Below are 16,362 nucleotides of genomic sequence, written 5' to 3'. Positions count from 1 at the left end.
CCTCACTTTGAAAAGGAGGGGATGTCACGTGACACATCCCAACCCTATGTGTCCGTGGACAAGCTACACCACAGCAGGGTTCAGTTAGTCCGTCAGTCTAGATTTAGCAATGATGTGACACTTTTGTGGGTCTATTCGTAGACCGTGCCTGCCCAGTCACTTAGCATAGATGCATATCCTCCAGTTGCACACAGCATGATCATCGGAATTCCCATCAGAATCCATTAGCATCAGTTAGGGAATTTTCCAGTGCATTTAGCCTATTTTCCTATTTTTGGTTATTTTCACTTATTATTTTTAAGCGACTTTCCAACAAAAGTAGGTAGGGAAATTTTGCTAAGTTAATATATAAACAAACCCAAGTTAGCACTTTCTGACAGAAGAGGCAGCAGGAGCTTCCCGCTCAACAGGCAACTTCTCAGCAGTACCCCCCTCAGCAGTAGACCAACCTCCACTTTCCTTTGCGTTTTCCCACAGCATTCAGCCATCGCCATCAAGACCCCTCCCTTGGCGTTTTCCTTCTCTTGCAGATATCGCCATCACACCGTCTCTGCTAGCGTTTTTGCAGCCAACTACTAACGCTAGGATTGTTGCCATGCTAGCGTTTTTGATCAACAAATTCAGCATTGAAGAAATGCAGGTTCTCAGCCTTTAGCCAAGTAGCAAATCAACCCCAGATTGGTTGCAGACGTTCCCCCATTTTCAGCCATAAAAACGCAGCCAAAACAGTCATTTTCAGCCACCGAAACAGTCCCGAATTTCAGCAGTTAGAAGATCTCAGATTTCAACCATCAAGTCGCCGTTGTCATCACCGCCGTCGTCATCGGCATAGTCCATTGCATCAGTCCATTGCATACACATTGTACACCTTTGTGCAATCAAAGTAGACCACTCTCGCCGACGAGAGTGGGGCCTTCGGAGGAGGGTTTTACAACCTCTCGGGTGTCGTATCTCTTTTCTCCTTCTCTCAGTCTCATTCACTTACACGCACAATATCCACTCACTTTGTTCGTGATCATAGCACTCTCCATAAGACGGAAAGCTCTCTCTTTCCCTAAGAACTAAAAGGAACCTTGAGAAATAAAGATCACTAATCTTGAGAAAATACAACATTCATTCCGCTGCACCTTACATGGGCCCCATCGGACAGGGTCCCATAAGTTGGTGGGAACTTCTTCTCTTCTTCTTCTTCTTCTGTTGCTGCTTCTTAGGGTTTAGGCCCCTCGGCCAGGAGGTGCAGGTTGGCTCCGTTCTGCAGTGGCTTGACACGTTAGCAATTTGTGACACTGCTCTTGGAAGGCCCAAGGCCTATAGATAGAGTGCCAGGGTCTCAATCTGAGGCAGATACGCTTGGGAGCACTGCTGAGATGAGGAACCTTGGACATTGTACTTTGTGAAGCATTAATAATAAAGAAATACCGAAAGGCGCCAGTCTCTGGGGCCTTTGGACGCGGAACTACGCTGCCCCGTGTCGTCTCTCTCTCTCTCTCTCTCTCTCTCTCTCTCTCTCTCAGTTTTGTTGAGTTCTTTCAGTTTGCTCAGGTGTGTTGTGGTAGATTCCCGACTTGGAGTGTCCAAGTGTGTTACAATGGGTCACTTCTCAAGCATAAGTTAGTACCCTCAGCACCTCATGGGAAGCCAGCCCATCAGTACTTTATGAATGGCGTTTTTCCATCAGCATGACCACCAACACCGGTAGTGTTTTTGCCAATAGGACAAGCATCAGCCCTAGCGTTTTCAGTCCTAATGCATCCGTCAGCACTTGCAGATTCAGACCAGCCTAGTGTTTTCGAGCCAATAGTTCCTCTTCCTCATCATGGCCAGAAGTTGCAGATTTCAGCCCCGAGCACCATCGTTTTTGCAGATTTCAGCCCCAAGTCCTATTGTTGTAAGCATTAGCCTTGCAGATCAGCCTTGTGGCATTGCAGGTCCAAGCCTCGTCATCAGCATTTTGCATTTTCAGCCATTAGCCTCACAAATCCAAGGATCTACACCATGATCCCATCAGCATCTCCACATCTAGGACCATTGTATTAGCATTTGTGCAATCTAAATCAAATACTCTCTAGCGATAGAGAGGGGGGCCCTTGGAGGGGGGTTTGGAACCCCATCCGGTGTTAGTCTTCTTCTCTCTCTATTACTCACAGAACCTTCACTCACAATATCATTCTCTCTCGTTTCTCTCTAGTCTTTTGCACACGTCATGAAGTAAAAGGAACTTTATCATGAAGTAAAAGGAACCTTGAGTATGCATTGATTGAACACTCATCCTGAGTTATCACCATAGATCGCTTGTACACTTCAAAGAGACAAGAGACAGAATGAGGGTTGAAGATGGCCACCCCCCCCCCCAAAGGAAATATATTTCTACTCAATCCAAGTACCTTAGGATTGAGGTCAGTTACAATCAACCTGTGAGTGAGTTCAAGTAGACTTACACTCGGAGATCATGCAGGATGTCATGTGCACATGCATAAAAACAAACAACATAAAAGATTCCTAACATATGTACAAGATGAAATTTAGCCCATCCTTGAGATAAAATCATTGTCCATCTTCTTGGTTGCATCCTCGGAAAAAGAGAGAGCTTCGGACTTCAAGAGGAGAACTGAAATTTAAGATTTGCAGATTTTCTGGCTTAAAAACAATAAGCTAACGAGAGAGAGAAAAGGATCCTTGTAGAGTAGATGAAGGTGAATGTAGAGAGTGTTGATAAAGATAGCATAGAGGCTTTCTTGGGCTGATGTAGAGATAATTTTCAGCAAGGTAGGTGGAGAAACAGGCCCTATGTATAGGTGAAGTTGCCTCTTGAAGAAGGGGCCCAAGTTGAGTAGCCAGCTTCCTTCAAGATGTTAATGTGAATTCGGTCTCTCTTGGTTTTCCCTCTCTCTTTGCGTGCTCTGGGGCTTCATTGACTTGAGTTGTGACAGGGAATTCTTGTTTACAAGTGCATTGGTCTTTGTGAACCATAAGTCCATGCGTAGATGCATTTTTTCTTCCTTGAATTGTGGTCTCTTGGGTTAGTGCTTGCTTGTAAATTCCCAAGGTTTGTTTTTAAGATGAATCATGAAAGTTAAAAGAAACAAAGAAGGCTCATTGGGTTGGCTGAGCAAACCCAGACATATATCTACACCCGGTACATCTGAGCAAGCCTCGTATTCCCAAGATTTGTTGCTGTTGTGGTTTCTTAAGTAGATTTGACGAGTGTTTTTGTGGTACTGAAGTTCAAGGCTTGATGCTCTTGGGCGAGATAGCTTTGCATGGTTGGAAAACTATGTTATGTGCATTTTGCATACCCCGTCTTTTTGGTAAATTTGTACATCTAAACATGCCATGGATTGATGAGTTCTTATGCTTTCATTTTATGGGATTTTTAGTTTGATATATGAAGCAGATGTACATGCAAGGCAAGTTGCAAGGTTTATTTTTTTTTCCGAGAAAAAGATCCTTCTATTAGTTAATGAAGACTGCCCATAGGGCTACAACCACCTCTGCAAGAGAGGGCTACAACAAGCATGATGGGGAGACTCTCCCAATGAAAAAACAGCATATATACAATGAGGCTAGATCAAAAGATGGGAGAAGGGAAGAGCCACACAGGTGGACAATAGTGCCATCTGAGCACCCCCTGGACTATGGTGTAGAAAGGCCCAGGGCGCCAGAGTAGAAGGAAAGCCTCGCGGCGCTCCCGCATGCGGTCGGAGCTGCCCTGTAGTCCCTCAAGCTGTCCTCTAAGAGTATGGATCAACTCTAGCCAAAAGTCATGAACAGTCTCTGCTGGTGGCACAGGGCGAGCCTCAAAGATGCGGAAACAACGGGCCCGCCAGATGAACCAAAGTGTCAGGTCACTGATGAGCTCCCAACACTCCTCTCTCTCACTGCACCACTCCTCTGGAGTAAGCTCTGTAGCAGGCTGGAGTGTAGGTCGCCCCCCCTACATCACTATCATCCTGCTGGTGGAAGATAGCTCAAACTGAAGTGCCGGGCCCGTGAGGGTGGACCAAGCCGCTGCCCCCCAAGTGTACTGTCGAGCCGTGGAGAGGGCAGGCATCAGCCGAAGAACTCGTAGCCACATCTGCTGGGCCGAAGGGTAGTCCTAGAGACAGTGACGTTGACTCTCCACCAACTGGTCACAGGCTGCACATGTGGCCGAGAGACCACTATGCACAAGCCAGCTCCCTACTGCTGTGGCTCTGTGTGCAACCAGCCGCTGGAACAAAGTGACGCGCCTCGGCTGTCTAGAGTCCCACAGCCTCTGTCAAAAAGCTGCCAAGAACTCGTCTGTGAGGCCCTCCTCCTGCCAATGACGTGCTGCAGCAGGGCGGGCCTCTCTGTGTGCTGCAAGTATATGACGTCCAAGCCGAATAGTGTACTGAAAAAAGGGGACTCCTGGGCGGTTTGCAGAAGAGAAGGGGTCCCTCCATAGCCACTCACCAGGATCCCACTGTACTCGTGCCAGTGGACAGCACTCCCAAGCCCATAGCCTCCAGTGTCCTGTCTCAAGAGCTGCTGGGTCAGGGTCGATGACGCAAGTCCTCCCACAGATGCCCACAACTCGGATCCTCTAGAAACAGCACTCTGCTACCTGTGGGGCCTCTACTGCAACTCGTTGTAAACGTCCCCCACCTTGAAGCTCAAAGAACAGGGCTGGGACCGTCTCTGAGCAAGCCCTGACTGAAATGAGAACCTGCAGTCGTGTGAAGGATCCCATCCACCGGGGTGCTACTGGCTTGAGAGGCGTGAGCCACTCAGCTGGAACTGACTCTGAGATGTTCTGACACATGCTCTACACCCCTCTCATGCCCACTAGCTGGACAGCCTGCACCTCCTCTGACGAACCTATGAATGCTAGCCAGTCACCTAGAGAGCGCGTTGGACCTGCTGCCATGGGACCCCAAGAAACATGAGGCCGACTCCCAACCAAGTGGCCTCTCTGAGTGCTAACCATGGGGCTCCAGACGAGGGGCTGCCGTAGGCGCTCCTCCGTGCACGTCGGGTGTCTCTGCTCTAGGCCACGCCGTAAGAGCTCCCAAGATCGAAGCAAACTCACAGCGAATCGGTCCTCCAGTCTCCTGCTCAAACCAACTCGGCGCATCTCTGTAAAGATCCATCTGGTCGAAGGTTGCCAAGGGCCTCCTGACTGAGGCACCCTGGCACGAAGCCTCTGCAGCAAGAACTCCTTCCAAGGCTCCTCGCGTGGAAGAAGTCCTCTAACGACGAACTTCCCAAGAAGGGCTCTGCTGTGCTGTGCTGGATCAATGATCCCAAGCCCTCCCTGAGAACAAGGAAGTGTGATGACCGACCAAGCCACCTTGGCTCGGGCAATCTGAGTGTCGCGACCTGACCAAAGGAAGTTCCTGATCAGCCTCTCAACCTGGCTGATACAAGAACTCGAGAAGATCCAGCAAGAAGTGATGTACCACATAGTCGCCAACAACACCTGGTTGGCAACTACTACTCTACCAGCCAGCGAAAGTCGTGCTGAGCTCCAATGTAACAGCTTTCTCCTGATGGACAGGAGAAGAGGAGCAATCTGCTGCTCGGGGGACAAGTCCAAACCAACCTGACAACCCAAGTACCGAACTGCAGTCCCTGGGGGAATCCACCTGAAACCCTCTCCTGGCATCCAATCTGGCACAAGAGCACTGCCAAACGAGAAAGCCACTGTCTTTCTCCAGTTGATCAGTGCGCCCGATGCACAACAGAAGGTCTCCAAAGCCTCCTCACAACTGTGTAGATTGGCCTCCTAGCCCTCTAAGTACAAGGCTGAGTCGTCGGCAAACTCAGCGTCCAGAAGCTCATCTCCCCGTATAGGGAGTGCTAAGCCCCTCAGACCAACCTGTTGTGACACCAAAAATCTGCTCATCGCCTCCGCATAGAACAAAAAGAGGAAGGGGGCAAGAGGACAACCCTGTCTGACCGATCGTGTAAGCATGAAGCGCTCACCTCTACCTCCTGCCAAAAGCACCTGACTGTGAGCCTGCTGTAACTGCTCCTCCAACCATGGAGTGTCTGGATGTTGTTCTTGCAGCCTCTGTAGTGAAGCAATGCCTCGTCTGAGACGCTGCTCCTCCACTCTCGCTGCAGTCCGTCGAGCCAGAGACTCCTGGAGAAAAAAATGGCTAAGCTAAGCTAGGCCTAAGGCCACTCTGTCTGCAGATGGAGCCTGGCTGTCCATGCCCTCTGTCGAGAGAGCCTCTACCCTCTCTCTGAGTGCTGAGTCCAACAAGACCCGCTCTGGGATGCGAAGCATCGTGCTCCCACTCCCCTGCCTGTCTGCCACTGTGAGGATTACTGGTGTATGGTGCGAGAAGGATGTCCCTGCCAGGATGCCCACTGATCCCCCCAAGTCACTGAAGTGGTCACTAGTGTAGAAGCAATCTATGCGCGATAGATTCACTCCTCCCACTTTGCGGTCCGATCTAGAGAAGGCGACTCTCTGGAGGCCTCACAAAGCCAGACTGCTGCCATGTATCCGAGACCCTCAAAGTCATACACAACCTCTCCCAAGCTGCTAAGTCGACTCAATGCACAGTAGCATGGCTACCTCCGATCCTGTTAGAAGGGTCCTCCAACATGTTGAAGTCCCCCCCTACACACCAATGGTCAACCTGTGGCAAAGACTCAACAATCAGTGACCAAAACTCTGCACGAGCACTCGCCACATTGGGCGCATAGATGTTCAGGAAGCCCACGAGGCCACCCGGAACCTGCATAGTAATCCACTGAGCCCTGCCTGGCACAATAATCCCTCTGCCCACAATGGCCTGCTGCAATGAGTCCACAATAGTTATACATACCCCACCTTGGATGCCTCCAGGTCCAAAAGTAGCTAACCAAAAGGTATCATAGCGTCCATGCAAAATCTAACCACATCGCCGAATGCGGCTCTCAGACAAATGGTGCTCCTGAAGCATAAGGAGGTCAATCTCTCCTCCCACAAGGCAACGCTGAAGCTCTTGACGCAATCGGCCCCGCTGTCGCTGAAACTGGGGCCCACCTAGTCCTTGCACGTTCCACGAGACGATCCTCATGGGGAGCGAGAGAGAACAGATGCTGCCGCAACAACAAGACGGGCTATCTTTGAGGCTGGCTTGGATGGGGAGTAATCCGCATCCGAGCGTCCTCTAGATAGGCGAGACTGCAGTGAGTGCCTGGTCCAAGCCCAAGCAGAGCGAGCTGTGCGTAAAGCAACCTCCTCTGTCCAGGAGTCCTCATGAATGTATACATAGCAAGGCAAACATTGCGTATCAACAAAAAAATACACCACAATGTGCCTACATCCTGCTGAGTCAGGGGGTGTCACCGCAAACTTGGCCAGTGGCCACAAAGTCTGCAGCAAATCTGTAACGCCAAGTTCTTCCATGTGGTGAGAGAACTCGAGAACCTGTGTATGCAACCATCCCACCATTGAGTCGAGGGACCACTCTGTCTCGATCCTACCACAGAGGGGGAAGGAGAAACCAACTGCTGAGTCCAAGGCCTCTGTCCCCCTAGCGGCGAGGAACAGAGCGTGGACCCTGAAGCAGGCTGCCTCATGGTCTGTTGCGGAATTGCCGAGAAAGCGAGTGAACCCGTAATCGAAGAATTCCCAGCGGCGTCGGAGGTCAATGCTCGTTAGACCGCGAGGGATAGCTGCAAGGGAAGATGTATGAATCTGCAGAGGGGGCCGCAAGAATGGCTGACCCTCTCTTGCTAGGCGACTCGTGGCAAAGGCGCTGCCAAGAGATCTCCTAGCCGTCGGCGAGGGACCAGTCTCCTAAGTCGACTGAGGTACTGAAGCAGGAGGAGGGGGAGAAGGAGCTGGGGGGGGGGGGGGGAGGGGGGGGGGGGGGGGGGCGGAGGAGAAGAGAAGCGGGGTGGGGCGACAGAGACAGGGGGGCGAGGTGGGGAGCGGGCGGGAGCAGAGGGCGGGGGAGGGGAGGAGGAGGAGGAGGGGAAATCGGAGGGTGGGGCGGCGGACGAGGGTGAAGCGGAAGTGGAGGCTGGCGTAGGGGGCTCCTCCTGCTCAAGAAGACCAAAGCGGTTCCCCGTGGGAACCCATGCTGCTGAGTTGGCACCTGAGGGCCACTATGAGTGCCAGGCTGTCGCTGTGGCCCTTGGCGTCGACGGCCACGGGTATGTTGCCACCCCTCCTACGCTGGAGCCCCAGGCTCGGAGGGTGGCTCTGAATCTGTGCGTTGTGTCGCTGGCTGTGGTTGTGGCTGCGGCCCAGCCTTGGCAGGCTGGGGCTGAGGCTGAGGTGCGGGTCGTGGTCTCCTCCGTGGACAGGCCTTCGCTAGGTGGCCCATCTGTCTGCAAATGAAGCACTGGTTCGGGAGACCCGAGTACTCCACACTGTCTAAACCAACCCCCACTCACCCGAGGCAGAAGGATGACCTTCGGGAGCGTGTGGGTATCTCTGACCAAAAGTCGAACTGACGGGATGCTAGCCGCCTTGGCAGCTACTGATGCTGCCGTACGAGGTGTCTCTAGGACAATCCCGATGGCGGAGCCAATCCTGGAGAGAAGTGGAAGGTACTCCCTCTGTAAACCCGGAAAGCAGACTGAGATCGGGATGTCTGCCTCCTCTACGAGCGCATCCTAAGTCGGGTTAAAACCATGTCGCCACTGTCGAAAGTGGGCGCGTGATGCTCGGATGGCCAGTGGACTCATAGCTATGACCTTGGAGGCCATCTCGGAAGTCTCGAACTCAATGTGGTAGTACCCCCGTCCGAGAATCTGGACATCCAAGATCTTGCCCACCTCTGCGAGAGGGCGGGCTTGGAAAAGGTCTCGCAGCTCTCCTCTGCTAGGACGGGTGCCGAGAACCTTGCAGATGACAGAAGTCGCCTGCAAGCGTTCTACCTCTGCGGCAAGGCTCGCTTGCTCTGTCGGTGAAAGAGCAAGTCGAATGGTGGGCTCAGCGGGTCGGGCGAGGGGGCTTCAGGCGAGTCCCTCTGTGGCGGAGTTGGAGCCTCCATCTGTGTCTACTGCTGGTCGAAGAAGCGGGCGGTGAAGAAAATCTGCAAACGAGAATGCCAAGCACTTGTCCGAAGAAGAAGTGCTGCAGAGCCATGTGCAGAAGACCTTCGGAAGCGAGGAGGATAGGGGGGGGGATGCGGGGACGGGTAAAGCTGTAAGCGAAAGATAAAAGGCTGCGCGGCGGGGGGTGGGGGAGGAAAAAAGGGGCCAGGGAAAGGGGGGCAGCGGGCGGAATTGGGGGCAGCTAGGGGGGCGAGGGCAGCGGGCAGCAGAGGGGAAAGGTTGCGGGCAGGGCTGGGCTAGGGAGGCAGCGCGGGGGCAATGGGGGCAGCACGAGGGTGCGGGGGCTGGAGGCAGCGCGAGGGCGAGGGGGCAGCGCGGGAGTTGGGGGCAGCGCGGGAGCAGGAGGTAGCGCGAGGGCGAGAGGGAGGGGGGGTGAGGGGCAGAGATGGCGCAACAGCAGGGGGGGGGGGAGGGAGCGTGCAACAGTAGCGAGCCCGTCGCTGAAAGAACTTTCGCGAGAACAGCTGCAAGTTGCAAGGTTTGACGCTCTTGAACGACAAAGCTTTGCGTGGTTGGCAAACCATGTTATGCATGCTTTGCACAGTGTCTTTTTGTATATTTATACATATGAACATGCCATGGAGTGGCATAATGGACTTTTAGTTTGCGATATCAAGCAGATTCACATGCAAGGCAAGTCGCTTGTAGCACCAGTTAATGGATTACTTAACATACCCATATGCATTATGTTTTGTTCAAGCTTTGAAGTGCCTAAATTGGAGCGGTGATCTTCAAGATACGACTAGTTCTCTATCATGTTTTCACTATGGGAGCTTGGTATGGATTGTGTGTTGGCAACATTCGTAATGGTGTATGCATGAATTGAGGGATACATGTTTACAAGACTTTGAAGTAGGTGTATTCCTTGAAGCTAGATATTGATACACTCTTAATGAATGAAAGAAGGGCGAGAACATATTTTTGTCTTCATTTAATTCTATTGTAATATTGGTACAATATGTACTTGTGTAATGCTTTGAATTAGCAGCTTTCCAGTGTATTGAGGTCATTTAGATTCTTTGAAGGAACTAGCTAACACATGCTTGTTTTCATTGCAGCACCCTAATTTGGCTGGTAAGCCTCATACTCTTATCAGCTATTTGGAGAGCTTTCCTCCCTTTAGGTTCTTCCTGGCTGTTGTTCCTGCTGCTGTTTACATGTGTGCTCTTCCAAGAGGTCATACGACCGGTTTTCTGGTTTTCCTACAAGTATGTGTTGTACTTTTCTGCCCTCTCTGTTGTAGAGTAAAATTGGAAAGACCTGAATGAAGCAAATGCTTTCTTCTTTACAGGAAATTGGAGGGCTTGTTGAATATGTTAGCCCACAGAATGTCAAAGCCAGAGCTAAAATATTATGAGAAAATGCAGATAGCTCTTGGTAATCAGGTTATGTTATGCATAACAGTTTGCGGTGTTTCACCAGATTGTTTGTGTATGTTTAAATACTGAATCACTCCATAATAAATGTTTTATCAATTTATCTTCTTAGAGCAAGTGCCCCTTTTGTTTAATAATTCTCTGCCCACTGAAATATTGACATGTGGATATCACTGTGAAGGTCTTGTTGTTTTGAAGGTGCTTAAATCTCTGTCCCATACTCAACTCGCATAGTTTTGAGGTGCCGGAGTTCAGTAATTCACCTTCTGCAACACTGAACTGTTTGATCAGGACCTCAGCTCTTGTTGCATGTAGTGGCTCACTTCTGATGTTGAAGCTCATGCATTTGAATGGGATTTTAAATTTTAACACATGCTGGACCCCTTCCATGCTGGGCCCCGCGTTTCTTTTTGGCTTGCAAGTTTGTCTTCCTAAAAGCTGTTCTGTTTTGATTGAGGTTTTTCTGCACCAACACACACATGTGGTCCTGCATGAACCTTTGAAGGTGGTGAGTTGTTTCTGGTATGTCCTTGATACAGTTCTATTTGCCCCAAAGCCTAGCTAGGAGTGCATGGCTGAACTGAAGGGTTGAAGGCAGTGCACAATGAATCTCTACTAAAAGAAGCAAACAAAGGCTTTTACTAAAGGCAGGAACGCCACCAAGTTTGCAACCCTGTACCTTTGAGAACACAACACATACAAATAACTGAACTGAACAGTATAGAATCGAAAATAGATTTGAAAGAGAACTGAATTGGCTATAATAGAAAGAGAAACTGCACTGAACTAGAGAACGCAATCGCTCCAAATAATTAACTAGGCTGAAAGAATGTAAGGGGGAAGAAATGAAATGATATATTAACGTCTTCAAAAGGTCAAAATGACCTACAAGACCAATCCGTTACAAACTTGTGAATCTGGCACCATGTCTGAGTACAAAAAAAAAATACTAAAATGAATCTAGAAGTGCTACTATCTCGAACTGTGTGGGGTATGTGTGATCACTGATACAATGGGTGCCAAATACAAGAGAAAGATACAATGGGTGATGGATCCATCCTCACCTGTACTCTAAATGTCGAGATAGTATGGCTCGAATCTTCTGTTGTAGTCTTCGTTGATGCTGTGAAGCTCCTCTCCTCAGTTGTGGGCGTCTTGATTTCCTAGTTCCAATGCTTGGTCAATGAGAGTACCGCGGGTGCGAGTATGAGTTGAGCTTTGCTGAAGATAGGCACAATAGTAGAGAGTCTCCAAGTCTCAGGTAGACCCTCACACATGACACAATTGAAGAGAATTGCAAGAACCTCTACCAGCATATCTCTAGCATGTATAAAGTGCTCTTCTACTAGACCATCAGGATCATATGCCCTCCTGGTCCTCATCTTGTCAATGGCTGTCTTTACCATCTCAGTGGTAAAGAAGGTACTTGTAGATGGGCATGGCTCAGGAGGATCTGGAAAGGGTGTCTGTCTAGGGACTGTATATAAGGATGTTGTATACTAACCACACACATCAAGAGAAGTAATCACTAAGGGAGGGGAGTGCTCATGAAAGAAACGCCATGCCTCTCTTGAGTCTCTACTCAAGAACAACTGGTATAAGTCTCGTTCCATTTGAGCTAGGCCTATGATTGATGACCCCTAGGAGAAGATCTCTCTGAAGTTGTGCTCTCGTCTCTCTACACTCCTCGTCATACCAACTGTTCTGAGGCATGGTCCCAGAACGGCGTCTCTGATTAGGCTGAGTGTGTGGGTATGCCTCTGCTGCATGTCTCAGTCAGTAAAGTGGTGATCTCCTCCACTGAGAGTTCTGGCCTGGCTTCTGTACATAGATGACTATAGATCTCCTCTGTATAAACACAATCAGTATCTGGAGCGGGCATGTGATCTCCCTTCTGACACCTGGGCTGTACTGTATTGAAAGGAGACGGAAAGTGTGAGGAGAGCATGATCCACTGCTACACCCATTGGTCTTGGTCCTAGTGTGAAATTGTGAATGTAGGGGATGTGCCATGATATAGTCCATTGTGCTGGCCCCATGCCTGTGGGGAAAGCATGTGAAACCAGTAGCTTTAGGGAAGCGCTGTAGGCCATTAAGTATCGCAAGACCATGTGTAGTCGCCATCTCCGTGAGATGTCTCCCATACTCTGTTTGCTCGCTATCTTGTGAATGTGTATCAAGCCCCAAATCTCCTACATCCAGTTCTCTAAGCATCTCCCCTGAAGTGTCATAGAAGACTGTCTGAGCATTGCCTGTCCGGGCATTGAAGTCCCCTAGGAGGATGATGTCACCATCCTTGGAAAACTCCCATGTCATTGTCTAGGATTGAGGAAGGTGACTGACCTCTAGACCCAGCATAGACTGAGGTATTGGGGGGAAAGTCCCCTAGGAGGATGATGTCACCATCCTTGGAAAACTCCCATATGTCTTTGTCTAGGATTGAGAAAGTGACTGACCTCTAGACCCAGCATAGACTGATGTATTGGGGGGAAAGTAGCATATGACAATGTATAAAAATCAGCCTGTGTCGGTCCTCGGTCTCACATGTATCTAGCATGATCATCTCTTCGTACAATGTGTAGAAGTGGCTGTAGCTCCTCTCTGAATAATACTGCTACTCTCACCGATCCTCTTCTCCCATGCTCAGATCGTGTGTCTAGCCTCGAAAGCTGTTTCCCATCTATATCCTGTCACATGTGGCATTATTTGTCCAAGGGCGTGATGAGTCTCTGAGAAGAATATAATGTCCCTGTCCCAAAAGCTATCCTCAAAGGCGCCCATATTCAACCTATAAGATCCATTACAATTCCAGGCTGCCATCTTCAATATGGTCCCATATGTCTCACACCGTCATGTAGAGTGTCCCTCTACAATCACCACCCGACCATCTCTGTAGAAGGCAGTCTTTCCCTTCTCCCTTGCTGCTGGCATCACCTCTCTCATGTGAGCTAGTTGCGAGAGGGGGAGATCATCACCGTGAAAAATACTTGTCTTCTTGAGGGTTAGCCTCTTCTTCAAGAACTCCTCCAAGGAGGGGAAACGTAGTATGAGTGCTCTTTGCTTTGAGGACTCTCTCGGGCCTTCACTCCTCTTGCCCACCCTCCATGCCTTTGTGTGTAAAGGCTTCTCCATTCCCATCATGGACATGAGGCTTGTGACCTCTTTTTCAACATTATTGACATCCTTGAGGCTAGTGATCCTCACATGTAAGACACGTTAATGATCGCAGGTGTAGAAGAAGCCTCTTTACCTTTCTCTTTCTTGGCGACCTCAAAACCTTAAAAAACAGCAAAAAAGAGTGGAAAAACCCTATAAAACAGTAAATATTGGTTTCAAAACCCATAAAAACAGCAAGAAACAGTGACGAAACCCTAAAAGAAAGTAAAAAACAGTTTCGAAACCCTATAAGCAGTGACAAAACTCTAAAAACAGCCAAAAAGCAATTTCGAAACCCTAAAAACAGTGAGAGACCCATGAGAGAGAAATGAAATGAGAGAGAGAGAGAGAGAGAGAGAGAGAGAGAGAGAGAGAGAGAGAGAGAAATGACTCTTCCACAAAAAGTATGTGTATGTGTGTTTGTGTGTGTGTGTGGATGCCTAGTTTATTACCCACTATTGGGCACCAGTTATGGTAGTGGGGTTGTAGTATCTAGTCAACTGTGATGATGGAGCTGCTGGTTAAATTGTTTTGTGATGATCACCATGAGTCCATAACCTGCATTTTCCTTTGGAGATGATTCTGGGATTTTCCTCAATTCATCCAGGTATGTGTATACATACTATCATACCATTTCTGTAAGATCTGGTGCTGTCCAATGGGCCATTTCTATTTGCAATGTTGTCCAGCTGTAGTAGATGAGAGGAATGGTGGATCCGATTGCTTTATTTTGTGCCTTAGCCAGAGTTGCTTTGGACGTGTACACACAGAAGTGTCAGGAGTAGGACAAAAAAGAACTTACACTCCATAATCCTTCTAGACAGCCCTTAGTGCATTTGGCTTTACTGTGATCTGATTATTATCAAACTCTTTCAAAATACTATGTTTGAAATTGCCAACAGACTCCTTGACTTTGCAGCTGGTGGTTTGGGACATGGAATTGCACACGCTGTTTTTTTCTGTCTTAGTCTTTTGACACCCTCGTTTGGAAAAGCCACTTTTTATGCTGAATCTTGCAGTCAGATGCCCCTGTTTTTAGTGGCAGGTATGGAATTGCTTTACATTTTTTCAGTTTGAAGTCTCATAACTTGATTGTGACAAATGATAAAGGATTTCCTGTGCTGCATTTCCTGCTTCCTTATTCTTTCGAGTTGAATTAATTGATTGCAATAAACATACATGTGGGGTCGTATAAATTCTTTATGATAATTGGTATCACCCTGTGGAAAACATAGATACACAAATGCAATCTGGAGTACCCTCGGCTTTCCTTCAATTAATGAGCACTGCTGCTTGTTGGTTCTTTTTTATATACTTGGACAAAGTAATCTAGTGTGAGCAAAACCGTTTTATGGATGTTGTTACTAGTTGGTAGATGTGCAAGTGCTCCACCTGGGATTGCCTCAGCCCCATCGTGCAATGTGAGGCCCTAGCACAGAGCCCTTAGAAATTTGCGTACCTTTTTGGCATGGGGCGAGGGTCTCGTAGTTACAGTCAGATTATCGAGATTTTTTGCCAAAGGGATTGGGTGGACTCTCGAAGTTCTTTTGGGTTAGGGAGAGAAAACAACCTATTCACAGGAGAGAAATGAAAATGATATGGAATTTTTTTTACATTTGCAGAAGACCTAAAAGACCTATGAAACCAAAAAATTATATCATCATCATATGATCCAATTATATCATCATATGATCCAATTGTCCCGTAAGAAAATAACAAAGACCAAGGTAACAGATCAGTGAACCAGTAGAACCAGCTGGTGGCCTATTTGCCCTCAAGTCACTATAAGTAATATGAATTCTCTTGTGGGCTGTTGCATCATGGCTCAACCCCTCGAAGGAGCTGCTCTATGCTTGTCGACAATTGTCTAGACATGGTGATGATAAATATGTCAGTGACATTGTCTGCAAGAGGTACAAGTGTCGAGATCTACTAATCTCTGTAGCTCTATCTAGGAGTGTCACGTGCACATCTAACCCTATGTGTATGTGGACAAGCTACTTCATGACTAGGGTTCAGTCAGTTCAGTTAGCCTAGCTTAGGAACTGTTCTTGCACTTTTGTGAGTCTGTTCGCAGACCATGCATGTCCAGACACTTACAATAGATGCACATCCTCTGGTTGCACACAACATGATCATCAGGTTGCAGTCAGAACCCATCAGGAGCATTTTTACAGTGCACAGACCTAATCTCCCTATTTTAGCCATTTTTCACTTATTATTATTAAGTGACTTTTGTTGGGAAACTGGGTAGGGCAATCTACCCAAGCCAGTATATAAGAAAAGCTAGCGCTAGTGTATTCTGGCAGAAGAGGTAGCAGGGACTAGGCGTCCGACAGAGCACCTTCTCAGCAAGACCCCCCGGCAAGAAGACATAGCGTTTTCAGCCAACAAAGAAGCCAGCGTTTTCAGCATTTGCAGATCAGCCAGTGTTTTGCAATTGCAGATGAAGCCTGGGGACAAGTTACAACAGATCTTTGCAGACTCCCTAGCGTTTTTACATCAAGAAGCACAACAGGCCTAGCGTTTTTGCATTTGCAGACCTACACCAGCGTTTTGCAGATTCTCCGCGGCAGAAGTACCCCTAGCTGCAACGTTTTCAGTGTTCAGCAGATAGACACCGCAAAACAGCCCCCAAACCTCGCAGATCGCACCTTCCCGCAGCAGATCCTCGTCGCACGGTCAGATCGGCAAGAGTTTGCAGATTCAGCCCGCTATTCGCAGATTTCAGCATCGCGCCGTCGTCACCGACATAGAGTCAAAATTCAGCAGATACAAGATATGCAGATTTCAGCCTTAGCGT

General features: G+C 48.7%; 1 protein-coding gene across 2 annotated transcripts in view; it reads left to right on the top strand.

The window, feature by feature from the left end:
- LOC147424953 (gamma-secretase subunit APH1-like protein) overlaps window positions 1–16,362 on the top strand; it is a 62,376-nt gene that overhangs the window by 21,586 nt on the left and 24,428 nt on the right. Inside the window, exons 2-4 of one of the 2 annotated variants that reach the window (XM_086499537.1) lie at window positions 10,086–10,235; window positions 10,319–10,404; window positions 14,479–14,604. In XM_086499537.1, the coding sequence (XP_086355663.1) occupies window positions 10,086–10,235; window positions 10,319–10,404; window positions 14,479–14,604 (362 nt within the window). Of the gene's footprint in view, window positions 1–10,085; window positions 10,236–10,318; window positions 10,459–14,478; window positions 14,605–16,362 lie in introns of both variants that reach the window. The other variant, XM_086499536.1, reaches the window with a different exon arrangement.

Source organism: Adiantum capillus-veneris, chromosome 25 (genome assembly GCF_014529385.1).
Source record: "Adiantum capillus-veneris isolate H3 chromosome 25, ASM1452938v2, whole genome shotgun sequence".
NCBI lineage: Eukaryota > Viridiplantae > Streptophyta > Polypodiopsida > Polypodiales > Pteridaceae > Adiantum > Adiantum capillus-veneris.
This window is presented reverse-complemented; position numbering and strand designations above follow the sequence as displayed.